Source organism: Leuciscus leuciscus, assembly GCF_965113295.1.
Source record: "Leuciscus leuciscus genome assembly, chromosome: 13".
In the NCBI taxonomy this organism is placed as follows: Eukaryota; Metazoa; Chordata; class Actinopteri; order Cypriniformes; family Leuciscidae; genus Leuciscus; species Leuciscus leuciscus.
Window position 1 is genome coordinate 8,958,312 of NC_138737.1, and position 22,881 is coordinate 8,981,192.

At 38.9% G+C, this 22,881-nt stretch overlaps 2 protein-coding genes across 7 annotated transcripts in view; both read left to right on the forward strand.

The window, feature by feature from the left end:
• The window catches only part of abl2 (c-abl oncogene 2, non-receptor tyrosine kinase), a 36,475-nt gene extending 26,424 nt beyond the window's left edge, over nucleotides 1-10,051 (forward strand). For all 3 annotated transcript variants that reach the window (XM_082188102.1, XM_082188104.1, XM_082188103.1), the window contains exons 9-11: nucleotides 3,487-3,576; nucleotides 3,852-4,013; nucleotides 5,301-10,051. In XM_082188102.1, the coding sequence (XP_082044228.1) occupies nucleotides 3,487-3,576; nucleotides 3,852-4,013; nucleotides 5,301-7,015 (1,967 nt within the window). In that variant the 3' untranslated portion in view covers nucleotides 7,016-10,051. The remainder of the gene's footprint in view (nucleotides 1-3,486; nucleotides 3,577-3,851; nucleotides 4,014-5,300) is intronic.
• Nucleotides 10,052-13,416: 3,365 nt separating this feature from the next.
• Nucleotides 13,417-22,881, forward strand: part of fnbp1l (formin binding protein 1-like) — a 46,948-nt gene continuing 37,483 nt past the window's right edge. For 2 of the 4 annotated variants that reach the window (XM_082188113.1, XM_082188115.1), the window contains exon 1: nucleotides 13,418-13,594. In XM_082188113.1, coding sequence (XP_082044239.1) covers nucleotides 13,571-13,594 — 24 coding nt within the window. In that variant the 5' untranslated portion in view covers nucleotides 13,418-13,570. Of the gene's footprint in view, nucleotides 13,595-22,881 lie in introns of all 4 variants that reach the window. The other 2 variants (XM_082188114.1, XM_082188116.1) reach the window with 2 other exon arrangements.

Consider the following 22,881-nt stretch of genomic DNA (forward strand, 5'->3'; position numbering starts at 1 on the left):
CGTTAAAAAAAAATAAAAAAAAAAAAAAAATCACATAAATTAAATAAAAAAAACACTGTAAAGACTCTGCAAATTATCAATAACTAATTTACCCTGTCCCATAAATGTTTTTTGACCTGTGATTTAAAAATTCCTCTTGATGATAGGAGTTTTGTAACAGTAGGCAAACTATTCCATGCCATGATACCAGTATAAAAAAAAGAATTTTGAATTGCATTTGTAGCTCTAGGAACTATGCAAGAGCGGATGCTGGCCCTAGTATTATAGCCATGCTGCGTATGGACCATGTTTACATTAGAGCATAAATATTTGGGGGCATGACCATTAACAATGTTAAACATATGATTTAACTTAAGTTGTTCTACTCTTAGATGTACAGGTAGTAGACCAGCTCTTGTAAACTCCTCCCTACCTATATGAGTACGGGAGGGTACTTTTAATAGGTACCGAATAACATTGTTTTGTAGCACTTGGAATTTGTTTTTAAATTTCGCAGTTAACTCAGAAAACCATGCAGAGCAAGCAAAATCTACATGGCATTGAATCAGTGTTGATGCCAATAATTTCTTTACAGAGGAATCAAAAAGCTTTGTCTTACGATATAAAAACTTTAACTTACAGGCACATTTGGCTAAAACCTTTGCTGCAATGGCTTCACCTTTAAGTGATTGATCCAATGTTAGACCCAAATATGTAACACTTGATTTGGATACAATTTCAAACCCATTACACATCACCTTTAAAGTATTTGATTTTGCTAGTTTCCTTTTTGTACCAAACAAAATTGATTCAGTCTTGCCCAGATGCATAGAGAGCTTATTGTCTACCAGCCACTGGCTGACAGACTCAAGCTCTATGCCAAGAGTATTTTCAATGTCTTTAACATTTGAAACATTTGAAACATAACAACAGTTGTACTGCTTAATACTTTGTGGAAACCATGACATTGTTTTTCAGTATTTTTTGATGAACAGAAAGTTCAAAAGAACAGTGTTTATTTGAAACAGAAATATTTTGTAACATGTCTTTACTGTCACTTTTGATCAATTTAATTTAACCTTTCTGAATATAAATATTAACTTTAGTTCAGTTCAGCAACTTTATTATCCATGTGATGGAAATGTTTCTTCAGTTTCACTGTACAATACATAAATGACAATACATACGTAAATAACATACACATTAACAAAATAATTTGTATAATTTCTTAAAATAATCATCTCTTGCATTTAAAATTTTAACAGCGATAAGCATAAAGGTTAACTGATACACTTTTTCATTACCCATGGTTGCCTAGCTGCCTCCCTGATGGCAGCATTTGGACATCACCATGAAGGGCGTGAGACACATCCTGTATTATCATATAAATAAATGATCAAATAAATAAATTTAAATCATACACATTTACATTTACATTTACATTTAGTCATTTAGCAGACGCCCTTATCCAAAGCGACTTACAAATTAGGACTAAGTTCAGCGAGTCATCATAAAGAGGCAAAAGCAACAACAACGCAGGAAGTGCTCAAAATACGAAGTTCAGGTATTATTCAGAGTAGCATAAGCCTGATAAGTGATGTTTCAAAGGGAAAGGGGTTTTTTTTTTTTTTTTTTTTTTTTTTCTATAAGGTTAAGTGCTCACGGAAGAGATTGGTTTTCAGCTGTTTTTTGAATGTTGTCAGGGATTCTGCATTCCGGATGAGGGTGGGGAGAGCGTTCCACCAGCATGGAACTGTAAATGAGAATGTTCTGGAAAGTGATTTTGTGGCTTTCTGTGATGGAACCACGAGACGTCGCTCGTTGACCGATCGTAGGTGTCTGGTAGGGATGTAGACTCGTAGGAGTGAGTGAAAGTAGGAGGGAGCTGAGCCTGTGATAGTTCTGTAAGCAAGCGTCAGTGCCTTGAACTTGATGCGAGCAGCTAGAGGTAGCCAGTGCAGAGAGATGAACAGAGGAGTGACGTGGGCCCTCTTGGGCTCGTTGAAGACAAGACGAGCTGCAGCATTCTGGATCATCTGTAGGGGTTTGGTCGCACATGCTGGGAGTCCAGCCAGAAGGGCATTGCAGTAGTCAAGCCTAGAGATGACCAGGGCCTGGACGATAAGTTGTGTTGCATGCTCAGTTAGGAAAGGCCTGATCTTCCTGATGTTGTGCAGTGCAAACCTGCATGATCGAGCTGTCTTTGAAATGTGATCTGTGAAGGTCAGCTGGTCATCAAACGTTACTCCAAGATTTCTGACCGATCTTGATGGGGTGATTAATGATGACTCTAGCTGGATGGTGAAGTCGTGCTGTAGAGACGGATTGGCAGGGAGGACGAGAAGCTCAGTCTTTGCCAGGTTGAGCTGCAGGTGGTGTTCCTTCATCCATGTGGAGATGTCCGCCAGACAGCTTGAGACCCGTGCAGCTACTGTGGGATCATCTGGTTGAAAGGAGAGGAAGAGCTGTGTGTCATCAGCATAGCAGTGGTAGGAAAAACCGTGTGCCTGTATGATGTGTCCCAGTGATGTGGTGTAGATGGAGAAGAGGAGGGGACCAAGAACTGAACCCTGGGGAACCCCTGTGGTCAGCTGATGTGCTCTGGATACCTCGCCTCTCCATGCGACCTTGAAGGACCTACCTGTGAGATAGGACTCAAACCAGTGGAGTGAAGTTCCTGTGATGCCCAGCGATGAGAGGGTGGACAGAAGGATCTGATGATTCACCGTGTCGAAGGCAGCAGACAGATCCAGGAGAATGAGGACTGAAGATTTGGAAGCAGCTTTTGCGATCCGTAGGGCTTCTGTGACTGACAGTAATGCAGTCTCAGTTGAATGTCCTTTCTTGAAGCCAGATTGGTTGACATCCAGCTGGTTGTTTAGAGACAAGAAGGATGTTAGTTGGTTGAAGACAGCTCTTTCAAGTGTCTTCGCAATGAATGGTAGGAGAGAGATAGGTCTGTAATTCTCTACCAATGATGTGTTTAGCGTTGGTTTTTTGAGCAGTGGAGTAACCCGAGCCTGCTTGAATGCTGTAGGGAAGGTGCCAGTGTGGAGGGATGAGTTGATGATGTGTGTGAGTGATGGTAGAAGTGTGGGAGAGATGGCTTGTAGAAGGTGTGAGGGGATGGGGTCAAGCGTGCAGGTGGTAGGGTGACTGGAGAGGAGAAGTGTAGATACTTCTTCCTCGGTTAGCGAAGAAAAGGAGGACAGAGGGGTATTGGCTGTGGAAGGGGTCGGTCTGGGTTCCTGTGTGTGTGGACACATGTCTCTGCATCTGGCCTATTACCTTACTGGCTTCATTTAAAATCTTGGACAACTTATTTATTTAACTTATCTATTTTTAACACTCAGGTTACCGTACCATGAGGTCTTGTTGAAATTCAGAATACTTCATATGTTTTTTTCTTTTTAAATATATAAAGTAAAAAATACAGACCCCAAGCCTTTGAACTTTAGTGAAGGTTTTGGTCATTATGTAAATTCATATTTTGTTGTGTGTTGGCAGGTTGGCAGTGGAGTCCACTGGATAGACCCTCATTTGCTGAGATTCACCAGGCATTTGAGACCATGTTCCATGATTCAAGCATCTCAGAAGGTATTATTACATCATCTGTTGTGAGTGCCAGATGAAGCTGTAGACTGAGCAGACTTCATGCAGATCTTATACACTTGACGATTAATCAGAGAAAACTCAATGCACAATAAACAGTCTTAAACAATAAATTACTTGGGTGCAGTTTTTACTGACTTAACCATTGAAAAGTGACTGAAATAAAGTTGAGGTTAACATTTTAAAAAGACTTGACCCTTGATACTTTCATGTAAAATACAATATTAACATGCACCTTCTCTCTGCTAACTCTTCTCTAGAGGTAGCCGAAGAACTATGTAAAACCGCATCTGGTGGGCAATGTGGGCTCGCACACACCTTCGGCCACGATATGCCACTCTTGCCCTCAAAGTCTCGTAGCCAGAAGAAACACTCTGAGAACAAAGAGAATATGGAAGACGCAGGACCCCATGGCCCTGCAGGTATACAGACCCAACTCCGGCTCAGTCGGCTCAGAAAGAAACTCAAGAGAATGGGAGTGGTGTTCCTTATCGATTAACAGAGCTATACAGTATATAACCCTACATATATTCACAAACATAGGAATATTAAAAAAGTTTAAAAAATAAAAAATGTTATATCCTGTATATCCCTTCTTTTATTTACATTCATTTTAAATATGTTCAAAATGTATCATGAACAGATGACTGACATGTTCATAAACATTCATAACAGATTTTCACTCTCATGTTTTGGTCATTTTTCTGTAAATACATCTGATTTCATTCTATTGCTGGTTTGTTCCCATTTTCTGCATGTCACTAAACCCCAAGTATGCACAAAAGCACTTCACCAACTGCATGTGTACCTATATTATGATTCAAATCTGTTTAACCTTACTCACAATTAAAGAATTGTATGTATTGTGCAATATTGTTTTTCTACTCAACTATTTATGTCTTATTTATTGAAAATTACATAAAGTTTATGCAAAATAAACTTTTAAGGTGGGATTGTTTTATAAAAAATGGTTTTGGTAAAGCTGCCTCTTTTTGTCATGTTATCAAAACTTTTAAGGATGCTAAATTTTTTTATTTTTTTTTATAACATTTAAACATATTTTGTAGTCCCATTTCTGTAATTATTGTCCTATCTTTTGGACAATCTTACTGTCCCCTACATATCAAGTGATACACTCTCTATATTGCAAATATCTAGAAACCCTGTTTGTCACAGGACCTATGACAAATACATTAAAAATATCTTGGCCCACTTATGAAACATTTTACCCCATGAATTAAAGAGACAGCCCTGGCGTAGTGTCAGGTCCTCTCATTTGAATTATGAGAGCAAGCATCTCATAGGCACACTACGCTGTTTCTTGTATAAAAGAATATGCAAGGTTAGGTTATATAAATTACAATGTTGGTCATAGGCAGAGCGATAGTGCAAAGGACTAAATGTTGCAGTGATTTCAAATACCACTCCACAGCCTTCATTTACACTGCGTTACTCTTATGTTTATCTTTGATACATATGCTTGAGGCAAAATTATTGGCAACAATGTAATGAATTAAATAGTACATTTCTAGTCAAGCAATCACAATGTGACAATAAGAAATCTGCACTGAATAATCATGTAAGCAAATGTTCCATGGTGACACAAGCCATTTAAATATGAAAGTAATAAGTATTAAGATTGCATGTCAACTACTACCTCTTATTTTGCTGCTCTTTGACCTTTGGATCTGTTGTCCCATTGTGTTCAGGTCTTGCAGCATCCCTTTTTGTTGGTGATGGACGCTTCAGCAGCTCTCCGGCCCTACCACGTAAACAGAGGGATAAGTCTCCCTCTAGCCTGCTGGAGGAGTCCCAGGACACCACCTTCACCCGTGACCGCAAAGCTGGCTTCTTCAGTTCTTTCATGAAGAAGAAGTCCATGTCCTCATCTTCTACTTCGTCCTCACCTCAGCAGCAGCAGAATCTCCCAATGCCACCCAAGAGGAGCAGCTCTTTCCGGGAGATGGAGACCCAGCCCCATAAAAAGTATGAGCCCACGGCTGGGTTTGCAGGCCCTCCTCCTTTGCCCCAAACTGATGGGTTGAGTTTCTCTCCATCTCATGGTGAGGGGAACCATGTGCAGTCCCGCTGTTGTGGGGCCACGTTTGGGCAGAAGCCCTCATGTTCAAACTCTGGAGCAACCTCTGGTCAAGTGGGAGGCAGCAGTAGCTGGGGAAGCCTAGCGGGCTTCTTCACCCCTCGCCTTATCAAAAAGACCCTGGGATTGCGGACTGGTAAGCCTTCTGGGATAGACGAAGGGAGTGGAACCAAGCCGTTCCCTCGTTCCAATTCAACTTCCTCTATGTCTGCTGGGTTGCCAGACTTAGAGCGCATGGCATTGACATTACCAAGAAACCGTAGCAAACCCCCACTAGAGCGCACAGCTTCCACCACCTCACAGCCGGAAAACGGGGCAGCACGACCTTCGGATGCAATCCTGAGGAAGCTTGACGAAGGTACGGCTCAGATACGGGATCGTCCCAAAGCCAAACTCTTGCCACGAGGGGTGGCAGGTGGAGTTAGGGCACCAGGTGTAGGGGGAGAGGCTGATTCGGACTCCAATACACGGGGAAAAGATGGGCAAGATGACAGGCAAGGCTGGTCGTCTCCATCGAAAACCTCCACTCTTGGTTCAGTCAATCTGCACAACCACAAAGTTCCAGTTCTGATCTCGCCGACCCTAAAGCACAGCTCGGCCGACGGCCTAGTTGGCGTGGACTCTCAGGGCAACCGCTTCAAACTGCTGTCTGACAGTGGGGATCGTGATCGACCACGACTGGTAAAGCCAAAATGTGCACCTCCTCCACCGCCCATGCTCCGCTCCCTCCAACACACCTACAGTGCCGATGCAGCCGATGAAGCAGTCAGTGGGAACATGGAGGTCAATGGAGATGGCGTCAAAAGGTCAGGGAGAGAAGCCAGAGGGGCGCGTCCATCAATACCACCACCACAAGTGCCTCCAGCTCCCATAGTCCCCACTAGCAACACCACCACCCAGACTAAGATGGCCAATGGTTCTTCCAGTGGCGGACCTGGCCCTACTTCCGCTAAACCCACCCTTAGAAGGACTCGGCAGCAGACAGAACGGATCCCCCTGGAGAAGATCAGCAAGGAGGCTCTTTTGGAATGTGCTGAATGCTTGAGTAGTGCTCTTCAAGGCAACACCGAGCTTTCTTCCAGCAGCCAGGTCCTGGATGTGGGACACCAACTTTTGGACTACTGCTCGGGATATGTCGATTGCATCCCACAGACGCGTAATAAGTTTGCCTTTCGCGAGGCAGTGGGTAAACTGGAGTTGAGTCTACAGGAGCTACGTGCTTCCTCTGCGGGTGGGGGAGCGGGACTAGGGGCACCTGGGACCAGCCCGGCTCTTGACAACTTGCACACGTGCATTAAAGAGATCAGTGATGTAGTGCAAAGGTAGCCACTGTGTCTGCTACACCTTCCAAAACTCCTCCTCCTGTACCCCTTGAAACTTTTTGCTCCAGAATCAATCTAGTTTTATTTAAATTTTGGGGGACAGAGATTATTCTCTAAAAAGTACCTCAGAAAATGAATACAAACACATACACACACTCTCTCTATCTTTATTGTTTACAGGTGACTTTCTCATTGAAATTGCCAGTTGGGAACAGAGTTCTTTGTATATAAGCTTTTTGTCACTACCAGAATACACATGGTTTTGCTTTTGACAAATTTACTTTGTAATTAATATTTACAGTTTTATCTTGGTATGAAAGAATGCATTTTCACAAACAGACAGGGGTTGCACAGGTTAAGGTGAGCCGACTACACGCTAACTGGTCCACTTATCGTCCATTTTGTATTTAGATAGTTTTCCATTCACTTTTTTGGTTCTTTAATTTGCATTTGATTCACAGTAACTGGATATTGCATCAGAATGTCAATGCAAACTTGGAAATGCCATTTAAAACATGAATCAGTTTTGCTTTGCAGTTACAACATTGCTTGTTCAGAACATACAGTAGTAATGAATGTGGATTGCTAACACAGTCAGCTCTATACACATTTGTTCAGTCTCATTTTACACACTAGAAGTACTTCTGTCTACATCCCATACTGTCATTTTTAATTTGACCACATTTGTTAAACACTACAGCATTTGATGACCATTGATGATTTTGTAATTAGTCTTTATTTCGATATGGTCCATGAATTATAGTTATTAGTAGTGGTTTGCTGTGGCATAGTTGAAATGATGTTGGATCTGTCACCACATGGATCATGTTTGGCCTTTTATATCTGTGGCCTTTAGATAATTCCCCGATTAGCAAGATGGCACAGAACGACATTCATACTCTAGAGTTCTCAACTCAAGAATTCTAAATATATTTCTAGATTTTATTGATTTGCAATGGGGAAATTATTTGATTTGTGGATAGTCTGAATTTATTTTATGACTATGTCATATTGCCAAAACAGAAGCAGCATCACTACAAATACAAGTATTGCCAAGTCTTTTAACACAAACTGCATTTTCTTTAGCACATTGATTTGTAACTTTATTTTGATTTCACTTTAGAATGTCGCCATTTGTAAACTTGAATTTTAAGTTATTTTCTATTAAAAGCACAGGCATTTTTATGATATTGTAGATATTGCTTATTATTTTATACCCACAAACAGGCGTGAAAGGTCATACTGACTTGTGTCCTTGTGGTGAGGTTTTGGTGTGAGGGTCTCGGTCTCCATCTGTGCATCTACATTATGAATGTATTCATTTGTTAAAAAACAAGTGTGTGTGTGTGCGTGCGTGTGTGTGTGTGTGTGTGTGTTTTCCATAGTCTCCCTTTACATCGTTCAACCTTTATTAAAAAGAAACATTATTAAAAGAAGCATTTTCTTCAGGACACAAACGGTTACATGTGTTTTCTGAGTCTGTATTCATGAAATGATAGATTTCTATTAGAATTTGCATAAATGAGATTTTTGTGGGTACCCTGCAATGTCATAATTAAAATGCAATGAAGCTGATTTGTACCGATTACACTGGAGCACATTTTTAAAATATAAGTGTTAATTGCCTTGCCTTAATTCACTATCTAGGGTATGTAATATGGATGATTTGGAAGGCGAAATTGTTTTGCCATACATCTCCATGACATTTCAGTTCCTCTGCAGCAGAAATACATTCAAGTTGTTTGTTCAGAACAGTTTTTGTTACTCTAGATCACAGCATAATTTGCCTACACTAACATAGCTTGTTTTGCCATTGTTTTCCTGCCATGCTGGGCAATCTTTCCTGATAATACATGGTGCCTTTTGTGAGAGATTTAATGTTTTGTGCACTGCAAGGTCATGTTAAAGATATGTTTATGTAAATATATTTTGTCTCAAATATTCAATATCAATTTTAAGGTGGCAAATGGGAATTTTGAAGCCTTTATTATCATTCAAGCTACCCTGTTTAGACATCTGGGGATGTGAGGTCTCCAACTTGAATAGGAAAAAGTGCAATGATCTGTCCTTTAATAAGAAAAAGACAGTGCTTGAAGTCTGGTCTTATTTTACTGAGAGAGCTCATCAATTTCTTTTGCTTTGTCAGGAATACCTCTCTTGTAATCACAGAAAATATTTTTCATGTGTGATTTAGCAGTTCTCTTTCAAACACATGCAGGTTGTCTATTCCATTTATTATGTCTGAAAATGTTTCATTACCAAACAACTGAGGGGGAAAAGAGTGACTGTTTCGTATGTCAGTTTTACATGATTGTCAGGGAGCGTTTTGCCTTTTAAAACAGCCGGTTCTTTTTCTTTCATTGCCACTTATCACCGCAATTTGTATTTTAACTTGTTTTTCCTATTGCTATAATCAGTCAATTTTATTTTAGTAAATTGCCAAACCTCTAAAAGTTTGTACATGAAATAATATTTGATTGTATCATGTATTTAGGAACAATTCAGAGAGAACTATCTTGTCCAGTAGTTTATGCTTTATGAGCCACACACGGTCTCTGGTGCAAAGCCGTTTGTCTCACAAACATAATCATCAGAATTCAGTCTTTTTCAGTTTAATTTGAAATAGCCTACCCAAGATTGTGCTTTTTTTTTTATTTTACATTTTTGTTTGTCACTTTTATTTATTTTCGGTTTATTTATTGATCTACTTTTTATGTTGAATCCTGGAACTCACATTCTTTGGAGACTGTCTTTTTGTAAGGTCAGATTTTAAGTGCTGAAGAAATTTATATACCAAAGGCCACCTCTCTAGTCCTTCAAGTGCAATGAAAATAAAACACTCTTAATTTTGAATATGTGAATTTAACAGGGATTAAAAAGGCAGAGGTTGACAGATCAACAGTATTTTTTTTCTGTTTTGTAAAAAGTATATTTTGTGTGATTCTAATTTAAAGCTCACTTTTAATAGTATATTACTGTGAAGTCCTTCCTCAGTGTTACACTTGATGTAAATAATGAATAAAGAAACTGTTGAAACATTGGTTTGGGAGTTTGTATTATCATTTTTTATGAATAAGTACTGTGACATGCTATGCATCATCTGAGACTGTTTAAAACATTTCATAAAACAAAACATTTCATCCAGAAAACACAGAGTACATGCAGAAAAAGATCAAGTACATGGTTATTTGTCAGTTACCCTAGTTTTTAGTTACCCTAAGCGATTTATTCAACATTTTCTGAAGAGACTTGATCACTTTATATGATGAACAGATTTACTTTAGGCTTTTATTCACATACAGTGGGGAGAACAAGTATTTGATACACTGCCGATTTTGCAGGTGTTCCCACCTACAAAGCATGTAGAAGTCTGTAATTTGTATCATAGGTACTCTGTGAGTGACGGAATCTAAAACAAAAATCCAGAAAATCAAATTGTATGATTTTTAAGTAATTAGTTTGCATTTTATTGCATGACATAAGTATTTGATCACCTACCAACCAGTAAGAATTCCGGCTCTCACAGACCTGTTAGTTTTTCTTTAAGAAGCCCTCCTGTTAACTGCACCTGTTTGAACTCGTTACCTGTATAAAAGACACCTGTCCACACACTCAATCAAACAGACTCCAACCTCTCCACAATGGCCAAGACCAGAGAGCTGTGTAAGGACATCAGGGATAAAATTGTAGACCTGCACAAGGCTGGGATGGGCTACAGGACAATAGGCAAGCAGCTTGGTGAGAAGGCAACAACTGTTGGCGCAATTATTAGAAAATGGAAGAAGTTCAAGATGACGGTCAATCTCCCTCGGTCTGGGACACCATGCAAGATCTCACCTCGTGGGGCATCAATGATCATGAGGAAGGTGAGGGATCAGCCCAGAACTACACGGCAGGACCTGGTCAATGACCTGAAGAGAGCTGGGACCACAGTCTCAAAGAAAACCATTAGTAACACACTACGCCGTCATGGATTAAAATCCTGCAGCGCACGCAAGGTCCCCCTGCTCAAGTACAACCCCAAGAACACCATCCCAACCGTGAAGCATGGAGGTGGAAACATCATTCTTTGGGGATGCTTTTCTGCAAAGGGGACAGGACCACTGCACCGTATTGAGGGGAGGATGGATGGGGCCATGTTTTGTGAGATCTTGGCCAACAACCTCCTTCCCCCTGTAAGAGCATTGAAGATGGGTCGTGGCTGGGTCTTCCAGCATGACAACGACCCAAAACACACAGCCAGGGCAACTAAGGAGTGGCTCCGAAAGAAGCATCTCAAGGTCCTGGAGTGGCCTAGCCAGTCTCCAGACCTGAACCCAATAGAAAATATTTGGAGGGAGCTGAAAGTCTGTATTGCCCAGCGACAGCTCCGAAACCTGAAGGATCTGGAGAAGGTCTGTATGGAGGAGTGGGCCAAAATCCCTGCTGCAGTGTGTGCAAACCTGGTCAAGAACTACAGGAAACGTATGATCTCTGTAATTGCAAACAAAGGTTTCTTTACCAAATATTAAGTTCTGCTTTTCTGATGTATCAAATACTTATGTCATGCAATAAAATGCTAATTAATTACTTAAAAATCATACAATGTGATTTTCTGGATTTTTGTTCTAGATTCCGTCACTCACAGTTGAAGAGTACCTATGATAAAAATGACAGACTTCTACATGCTTTGTAAGTGGGAAAACCTGCAAAATCGGCAGTGTATCAAATACTTGTTCTCCCCACTGTATAAACATTGATCAGTGAACATAAAACAGAAGCTCAACCGTGCTGCATAACACACAAGAGTGAATCTCATTGGTTCTCGCACGTCAAGCGAACATGCTTGAGATTCCGTTTACCACAAATGGGGCCTATACCATGAAGCCGGTTTAGGTGGCTAGCCAGCTATGTTTCAGTTTAGTTTGCGCCAACCCTGGGTTTTAGGCACTATTAAAGTGGTTTGGCTTTAAGCAGTGTTCATCGCCATAGTAACTTACGCTCCACGGCTAACCTGGTCGGGGGCAGGTTATGGTCCAGGTAAGGTTGCAAACCGAACTTGGACTAATCAGCTGTGAACAAAGGATAAAGTCACTCCACCTGTTTCTACTCCAAATTAAAGGTCACTACATAGCAAGTGATTTTTAAACACAAAATCGTCTGGCTTTTACTAACGCTTATTTAGAATTATAATTTTGTATGATTTAGATATTAGATATACCCTTAATCGATCACACAAGTACAATTTTAGTTTATCAATTATTATTACGCACTGTGCGTAATAATATTAAAATGAATAAATATATGAAGGTAATATAAATAAGCTTTAGAATCAATAGATAAAGCTATAAAATTACTACATGTGAGCTTAAATGTTCAATTCTCTCTATACCTTTATAAACTAACTTCACAACTTTTAGTTGCACTGATATAGCAAGACTTTTTTCTTTTTGTTGTCCTCTTTCATAGACAGCTATTTTCTTCTTGCTGTGTAAATTTGTTTAAAATTCTTAATATTTTTTTTTAAATCTTGTAATATTCTGCAGAAGAGAGAAGTGGATCGCGCTGCTTCTCGCGCGAGAAATTAATCTCAGTTTCTCTCTTTCTCAGCGTTTGATTGGCTATTCGCTACTAATGTCACACCTAAACACCTAAACTCAGGATCAAAGCCTGAGTTGACAGAGAAAGTTGATGATCAGCATCATGGTACCAACAAAGCCTGGTTGGATTGGTTTGGTTTTGTCAACTCGAAACTAATCCTGTAACCCTGAGTTTGTTCAACTACCATCATGGTACAGGCCCCTGGTGTGTGAGTTTAGAAATGTTTATATTTGAATAAAAGCCTACATTTAATCTGTTAATCATATAAAGCATAGTGTCTCTTTAGAAAATTTGGACTAAACTGCTCGATTCATATATGGATTAGTTTTACAATCTCTTCATGAACTTTTTGAAGCATCAAAGTGTCAGTGTAGCTGTCAACGGAGGGACAGAAAGGTCTCAGATTTCATCAAAAAGATCTTCATTTGTGTTCCAAAGATGAACGAAAGTCTTATGGGTTTAGAATGACTTGAGGGTGAGTAATAAATGACAGAATTGAATTTTTTGGGTGTACTATCCCTTTAAGACTTGAAGAAACCCACTGTACCTTAACTGACATTTTTTAAGTTGTGTCTTCAACAGGACATTATGGACTTGTCTGTCATATTAAATATTTGATATATTAAATGAATGTAACAATACAATAAAATTTCTTATCACATTCTTATCAAACTCTTAACAGTGATTTAAAATCTAAATGGCAGAATCGTTTTTCCTGTGCTCCAGTAGTTGTGTGTAGTTACTCTACCTCTCCACTTGCAAGCTCTGACGGGTAAGAGGCGCTATTGGACAATCACATCCCTCCATTTCCCCGCGGCAGAGGCGCATTGTTAGTCGGAAATGGGAAAACCCTGAGCCGTGAGGTTGTCGCTGCTGGCTTCACTGGAGTATAGAGAGTTACACGACGGCAAAGAGAGGGAAGAACAAGCAACCCTGGAGTTTTATGCGGAGGAGACGTTAGTTCTTGGAGTTTTTCGCTATGAGCTGGGGAACGGATCTTTGGGTAAGCGCACTTTTCCCCATTGCCCGTTCCTTGTGGCCTTTTGTTCACTCACAAAACAACTCGGGTTTTGGCATGACTTCAGGAAAGGTGTCCTAGTCAAGCTGTCTGTGTATTCTCGGTCTGTCCTGTTGGGTTTACTGTGTCAGTACACCTTACCCACCAGAAATAATGCGAGAGTTTGATACATTGTAACATTTCGCTTTTCGAATGTACCAAGTTTTAAATGTATCACGCGTGACGTTTCATATAATTCTATTGACATTCCAAATCAAACCTAATGTAGAGGTTTCACACCCAGTTTCGATGACTAAGAGCTGGGCAGATGATCACCCTCTATTAACTCGTTTTTTTTCGCGTATAACAGAGATAATATATCATATATGTATTATTATTTTAATATAAACAACAGTTTCTCCCAGCAGTCTCCAGGATCTGTTTCCATTGTTGCTTATTGGTGACAGGGAGAATGCTGAAGATGATGTGCTGTTAAAGAATAGCTTGAAATGAATCTTCTAATGTGTTTAGATGATCTACGGGTTGACCATTGGTACCACGTTTGCAGTTTGATGCCACATTTTATTGTCTGGGCTTAATGTTTGCCATGTTCCATTGGCACACTGGCCTTTTAAATAATAATAAAAATGCATCGTTTCGGCATAAGCTGAACTATTGGGAGACAATAAAGCCCGTCGAGTGTGTGTGGGTCTGTTACAGGGGTGTTGCCCTTCAGATTGGGCTACTGGACAAAAAGCAGAGGATGTGTGAGGCATTGCTAGAAATATCACATGTATCATCAAGGATTTTTGAGGATAATAGGTTTAAACGGTGGTTTAAGCTTTGTTTTAGTTACAACTTTACTTACTATGAACGGAATTGCCTATTTGTGATTGATCATCCAGATTAATAACTGTTTTTGTTGTTGCTGTGTTTGTGTGTGAGTAAGTGAGTGAATTTAGGTTTAGGTGGTCTTATGACAGTGTAACTTAAATAAATAAAACGTATTTATTTGAGCCTTTATAATAAAGTTAACTGAGTAATTAACAGATTTAACTAAAAGGTTTTGGTAAAGATTCTGTTTTTTATTTGAATATTCTCTGGGTTCCTGACCTGTTGGTAACAAAGTAGCTTTTTTCGAACTGGTCCAAGCTGATCATTTGCTGCCTATAATTAATGCGTCCAAAAACAGTTTGACCACCTTAAGATCTTCTGACCAGCTGGTAACTGCTGCAAGAAGGTCTGCCTGCTTCAACAATCTAAAGAGCATCTAGAATCCAAATGCTGTTTCAAAACACAACTACCACGTTATGCTGGAAAATCCAGTTTTTTTGTGTGTGTGTGACTTTCATAACTCATTTATTCTTACAAACAAGGGCAGTTGTGTAATTAAGACATCAATAAAGAAATGCAAAAGACTTTCAAGCAAGTCCTTCAAGAATGCGAGAACTGTAGCAGTGAGTGGTGTTCAATGTGTTGTTTTTAACAAGATCATGAACATGAGTGCTGTAAACTTTGATAAATAAATGAATTACTAGCAGTTTGACTAATTATGCTGTCCAATGGACATTGGACTTGTTAGATTGAACATATTCCAGAGCTTTTACGTGCGGCTGGATGTTTAGTGTTGGACATCCGATACTGTCTGACCTAAATTTATCTTGAATTGGCTGTCTCAATTTCTCATACCGTAAATCCCTTATGTTGTGAAATATGGCATATCCTCCTCATTAGAAATGGTATTTTGTAGATTGCATTCATCTGTAATCCTGTGGCAAATCCCTTTGTACATGGAACATGCTGAATAATCAAGTTGTCTGCTTGTCTCATGGTATATGTCTTTTTAGTCATAAAATGTGGACGTTTTTCCATTCTTAGCCTTGGCTCTGATGAATGAAATACCATTCAATCCCTTAAATGCTTGTGCACTGCTCATCATGGCTCTCCTCAAATGCACTTTGTGCTAGATCCACGTGTGCTCTATTTAGAGACATTAAAACTCAATTAATGTTTTTAATGTCACTCATTATTTGTCAAGTGTTGATTTTGATTCAGAAGTAGTGGCGTGACGCCTTGGGTGTGATCAGTTTACACCTTTCAGAATTGCCCAATTATAAGACATAACAATGAAAACGCCTTGCGCATAAGACAACTTGTTAGTTCTGAGTATCATGGAGGTTATTTGTGTGACATTTTTGCTTTCCAGTGCTTTTATTAGTGCAAAGCAATATGAACGTAGATCCTGTGGATCGACTTGAGCTGTGAGGGATTGTGTGTACTTTAATCAATGTAAGGAAGGACAAAGAGCCTGATTGAAACTTAATCACACAATGCTCAACTGAGTACAGGAAACTGACATTTAAACCCTTGCTATTATTAAAACAGTTTCCTTGTGTTTTTTTTTACATCTCCCAAAGTTATTTGTTTGAAGCCTGTATTATGATTTCAGGGCAGCCGCTGCACAGGTCTGTTTTGTAAGTTGTACACAACTGTACGACCATATGAAGCGCATGGACTGAACTCTGTATGTGCTGTTAAAAGAATTGTTAACAGGGCTTCGATGTGGTGATTCAGTCTTTTGTAGAGCAAACTGGTTAGACCTGTTACAGTGCTCGCAAGGCTTGGATAGTAATTGTTTAGTTCATAGTTTAGTGTGTTGTAGTGTTTTGGGTTTCAAAAATGAATTGAATTTGTCAACCAAGAAGTTAGTAGATGAAAAGACTTTCTTTTTCTATGAACTTTTTTTGAAAATATATTATAGAAATAATTTAATATGCTGATTTTATATATATATATATATATATATATATATATACATATACATACATATATATACATATATACATATATACATTTATAATAACTTTAAAAAATTAGGGATGCACCGATTTGAAAAATTTGGCTGATACCGATAATTCTTTATATTTGAAAGCCGATAACCGTTATATTGGCCGATAAATCTAAAACCAAATTTTTATATAATTTGAGATTCTAATTATATAAACAAGTCTCACCATTAAAAGCCATGTCCCAAGCACACAATTGTAATTTACTCATTATAATTTTATGTAGCCTATATGACAGACTTGCACTGCACATGTTGCACTGAACTATATTTTCCTTTCTTGAATTGATTCTAATTATATTTTAAGCACTTCAAAACCATCATGGCAAACAGAGCACATAACTGTCTCAGCTGAGGGAAATAGTCCATTATTTATCGGCTTTAATATATCGGCCACATATTTCTTATACTATATCAGCAGATACCGATATGGTGGCCGAAATATTGTGCATCCCTTTTTTAAATGTCTTTACTGTCACTTTAATCAATTTGATGCATCCTCTTTGCTGAATAAAATGGAATAATTTCTTTCAAAAAAATCTTTCTGACTTCACACATTTGAACAGTATGTGTATAATAAAATATCGATAACTATAAAAGGTTTTCTCATTAAGATCCAGATGCATAAAAGATGCATTTACATGAGATTTTTTAAATGGTCAGATTTTTCTCAAGTCTTGAATAAACAAACAGATTTAAAACTTTATAAGAACACTTTTAGTCATTTACATGAACTTACACATTGTGGCTTTGATGCATAATCATTTGAGAATGTAAATGCACATATCATAAGATTTTTACAGTAATTAAAAGAGTCATTGTTTCAAATGTATAAAGATCTTGAGGAAATCTGCAGAACGAATTTGCCTTTTGCACCTGATACAAGATCATGCACTTATCTTGTGACAGTCATGTCAAGATTTGACTGAAAAGCTTGTTATACATCAGCTTATAAAGCGACTTCTGTCTTCAACCCCTGCTGCAGTGACTCAAGACAAAGGCAGATGTAGGAGGCTCCTGTCAAGATGGTTCAGTTGAAGGATATTCTTTCTGTTTTTGACTGGTCAGGCTTTTGACAACCGTCTGTGTGTTTTTACAAATGGCTACAAAACAACCAGTCCTGTTAGATGCAGAATTTGAGTGATAAAATCAGACAATTGTGCATCTAACCGTAAAATTTTAAAATGAAAGGCAGTTTCATTTTAGACCATACATACAGTAGCGACTGAGTGTGACTTAAACATACCAGCAAGCGACTAATTAGCGACATTTTTGCTAATTAAGTGATTGTGCCTGAAGAATAGCGTGATGACTTTATTATGTGTGGTCTCCCAGTATCATTTCAGTGCGAAGTTAGATGATTTAAGTATCTTAGGAAACTTTTGCAAAAGGCTTGAAAATGCTAGTGTGGATGGAGAGCATTTTGAAACTAAAATGGCATTTTCAAATGTATCGGGATGAATGTAGACTTCATAGTTGAGGTGTACAGATTGCTGAGAGCTGGTAATCTGGGATACCTGGAGTTCAGTCAGGTGAGACTCTGCCAGGTCATTATGTCTGCGTGCCAAGACGGCTGTCGCTGCCAATGTGCCAGAGGAGCTATAGACATAAACACACGCTCAGAACATAGTCGTGGGAAAGAGTAGGTCAGGAAACAATTTGTTTGAACCTTTGACCCCCGGCATTTAGTATGTCATTCCAGTGCTTTCCTATGTTTATTGGCATGTGTGAGTAATGTTTCGCTTACATGTGTCTCTGGTGAGAGAACCAGTTTGTGCTCTCATTGCCACTGACCCATTTTCAGCAGAATAAATGCTGATCATGAACTGATAACTTTCTCTGTTTCTCTGCCATTTTTAGGGTGGTCAATTTTTTTTATAATTTATGTCTTGTTAATAGTTCCTTTATGGAGATACTTTGCATGTCTTGGATGTTTTAACCGTTTGATAGTTGCTTCTGGCTCCTTTCCCCGACTTTAGAGTTGGAGTTTTATACAGATTATGTTCTATCATCCCTGCTCTGATCAGAACAAAAATCTTTAAAACGTTTCACAGTATCCTGCTTAAACACAAGCTCTTAGCTATGTTTGGTTGGAGAGTGAATATTTGCAGACAATCAGATCTTTGTAGCATGTAAAGCTTGCTCTTGGCTCTCTCTTCGGCCCTTGGCACTCTCTGAAAGACCAACAGCTGGGTGCAAATGTTCGTCTATATCACACAACAAAGATTAATTTAGTTTTGAGGTCAATGTTATCATAACCAAGGGTCCGTAGCTTATTTTTCTGCTGGAATCGACTAATTGGACCATCAAATCTTGGCTTACAACCAATTTTTTTTCACAGAACCAATATTTTTGGAGCACGACTCACACAAACAAGTTCTGTGCTCCTTGGCCTGGAACAAACTGGCGGAACGTCCTGTGATCTTCTCAACCAAACCCCTACATGTTGGAGGTCCCAAATAGCTGTACTCTGAAGCTCTCCTTTGTCTTCTGGCATAGCTTTGGTGGCCTTATCAGAAGCAATTAGCCCAGGTTTAAATCCATGTTGAATATCTGTGGTGCCACTAGTCTCCACTGTTTTGGGTAAACACTAAACAGGGCCACTTTATGGTCCCATACTTGAATCATTGGGCCTGAACCAAGAAGCATTGTTGTTACTTTATTTTAAGACTAACTGGACATAGTCATCGTTTTGGCCTGGGAATTTTCAATAGTCATTTGTCACATGATGTCTGAGGCATCAATGCCAAGTTTACAGGATAAGTGGGCAATGTTCTCTTTTGATGTTTTAAAACCCTTTTACTCACTTCCTTTAGAAGAATAATTTTAGCCAACCTCATGTTGTACCAAATCTGTATGCTGTCATGTTTCCATGGAACACAAATGGAGATTTTTTTTATAAGGAATCTTCTCATGCAAAAGTGCAAAAGATCATCTGTAAAATTTAGAAAATTGTATTTATTCTTTCTTTTAAAGTTTTTTTTATGCTGAACTTTTTCCCCTGATGGTCTCTGGACTCCAGTTTGTAAATCTGAATTTTAAAATGGAGATACCAAGAAACTAGCATAAACGCCCATCCTGTACCACAACATTTATCCACTTTTTTTAAAGGATATTTTTATGATTATAAGAGCTACTTGGGAGAATGTGTCATAAATGTCTTAAATTCTGCAATAATCCGTCATATTATAGCTGTTACATAACCTGAAGAATGAAGAGGACTTCAAAACAAGCCACCTCAGAGGATGCTAGCCCTGCACATATTTCTTTAATTATTTGTAAACTCAATATCTAAGAATTTGGAATTAATTGTTTGCAGCACTTGAATGGAAACTGAATTCAGGTTTTTCACAGGCAAGCTCGATGGGAATTGGCCCGAAACTGTGTTGAGGGTAACTAAGTTGTTACATTGTTCAGCTTCAGCTTCTTTCACATTTACAGGGCCCCTTAGTCTCCTGAAAAATCACACAAGCCTGTTTACAGAAAGAGAGAGAGGAAACACAGGGAACCAGACTGGTCGTTTTGTCGTCTCCCACCTTTTGTTGGATGACATGCATTGCGGTTTTTATGACCTGTGGAGAATGTTGCTTGGAATGGTCAGAATTGCCTGGAAATGTACATTTATTCACTTGCATTGGTACGGTAGGGACAGTTTTACAGTTTCTTCTCACGGGATACCATGCTGTATCAAAACAGCTTGAGATTGTTTCTTGTTTGAAAGAGGGAATTGTGGATTTGCATGGGAGAGAAGCAGTTTCCAGGGTAATCCAATGCAATGTATGCGTCTCCCAGCACAGTACGCTAAGTCGAGTCTGCTGAAATACACAGCTCAAGTGTCTTTTGTTTTTATCTAGTTATGCAAGTCAGGTAGCAACTCATTAATCTGTGTGCTTTAACCTGACTGAAAATCTTGGCTCCATGTGTTAAGCTTGGATTAAACTTGCACACTATTAAACAGTCTGGACAAACGTGGCGTAATGGAAGTGCCTATCATCTCGAGGAGACAAGACTACATAAAGTGCATGTGTGCATACCAGAGTAGACAGTGCAAACAGCAGGAGACAGAATGAATTTTACATAGAACATGGCACAGTAATAAGAGAAGTTAATCATTAAAATAAATGAGGTATATGAGCAACTCTGGTAGTTAAAGCCCTTCCCTGATAGATTATGCATGGTAAACAAGAAGGCTTTAGCAGAACATGTATATCTTGGGCTTCCCAGGTTAAATAAGACAATTTAACATAATAGATCTTTTTGTCCCGTTTTTGATCTACATGCTTTTCATTGTTAAATAGCATTCTGTCATCCTGTCATTCATACTCGCTAAAGGTGGGCACCAAAGATTTACTTTTGAGATAGCTTCTTTTGGCCAAATTGTAAAGCTGCATCGCGTTTATCTTTTGGGCAGAATCCAGTTCAACAATGAAACAAGCTTAGTAAAAAAATAAATAATAATAATTTCCAAGGTGGCAGATGTAGCCAGAGTAAGAGTTCATTCAATATTGAAAAATATGGAAGATCATTTAGTTCAAGTAAAAATGTATTGCAATCCGTAATGTATTCGTGCAATTTAGTTTAGGCTTAGATTATAGTATTATTAGCTAAAGGCAGAGACTTCACATGAGTTGCGTGATTTGTGTGACACATGAAATTAGCTTAAATATTTGATTAACAAATGTATCCCGTTTGAAATTTGTTGAACTTTGTCAGTGGCCACAACAAAGGGAAATTCCAATTCTGTGGAAAGATGCAGAGTTCTGCGCATATGCAAATTCTGGGAGGATCTAGTTAGGATATGCAGTAGACAGCAAGCATCTCACTAGGTGTTGGAACAAGGCCATTGCATTAAGCTGGAGGGCTGTATATTTGCGTTTTTAGCTGTAGTATGTGTGCTTTTATCTGTGTAATCGGGGTCATTTCAGTACAGGAAGACAGACAGACGTTTGGGGGATGGGGGTCTTAATTCTTAGGCTAGCACATGATAGCACTCATGCTCTTTGGGAAATGTCTTTGTCTCCAAGACCCTCCAGAAGTTTCTAAATCACAATGATGCACTCAAACATGGCTGCTAATGATTTCCAAATGATCTCCCCATGCGACACTACAGCCCTGCAATGTAACTGAAAATTGAATCCAACAATTTTTTAACATTGATTCACATTACGTTCTGTCGAATCCCGAATCACTGAATCACGACTTCTGCAAAACTATTAAGCAGAACAATTGTTAAATGTTCCTAAAATCTGTTTGTAAGAAATGTTTCATCAGCATATTAGAATGATTTCTGAAAGGATCTGAAGACCGGAGTAAAGGCTGTGGAAAATTTAGCTTTACTATCACAGGAATTCATTTGTTTTAAAATAGAAGAACAGTTGTAAGAGCATAAGAGACTAATTATTCAAAATGTTTTTTGCATCCCTTGATTTTGAATTTAACTGAGGTTTAAGCCCTATTTTGCACTTTTTTTTTATTTTTTTTATTTTTTTTATTGTCGAATTGTAATGTTTCAAAGGTCTTAGGCTATTAGAATCAAGCAGCCAGTATTTTTCATTTTGTTGGTTAGGGTCAAGAAAAGTGCCATTTTTCCATTCTTTCGTTTGCTGAGTCGGATACGTGGTTTAAAAGAGGTCACTTTGAATTCACCTCAAAGTTTTGCATATTATGTTTAGACACAGACTAAATTTAGTCGAGCAGGAGGCCTGAATATCCTGGAGTGCTCTTGCTTTGCTAGCAGCATGCTAGTGCTAAAGTAACCTGCAGCTGAAACTGTCCAATGCAGAATAACAGGAATGTATTGCTGACATGTTAAAACATGACTACAGAAATGCATATCCCTTTCAAAGCTTCTCTTCAATGCAAGTACAGTTTATTTGACAGGTGCTAACACTGTGTGCTTGAAGGGGGGTGGGTAGATGTTGCCCTTTCTTTTGTCTCTCAAATCCAGTGTAAAGAGTTAACAAGGGGCAAAACAAAGTCATCGGTGCGAACTAGTGCAAAGTCATTCAGACATCGGTGCGACTTTGGTGGTTTAACACTATTTCATGACAAACCCAGACTTCCATGTGAAGCCCCTCACAGTCTGGTGGATCCATTCTGCTGGCTTTGACCTGGTGACTGCGGTCTGACTGTGTGGTGTTGGTGGTTATGTGGCCTGCTATATCCTGTTCTTCTACAGGAGGCATATTCAGGGGAACCAGCCTATTCAAATACTATGAGTTTACTCATGGTTGAGGTTAAAATGGGTGCCGGATGTGGCGGTGTGAATCACTTGGTTTGATTTAAGATTGTATGACATTATGAATTATGTCAACTGAGCTTTTTTCTGCATAGTTTAAAGAAGTGTATTTTCTGATTGGCTGCCAAACCATTTTTTAAGATAATGCAAGTCAGTTTTGAGTGTCGAAATACTATGCAGGGAACACCGTAAATAAACTTCCCGGAGGGA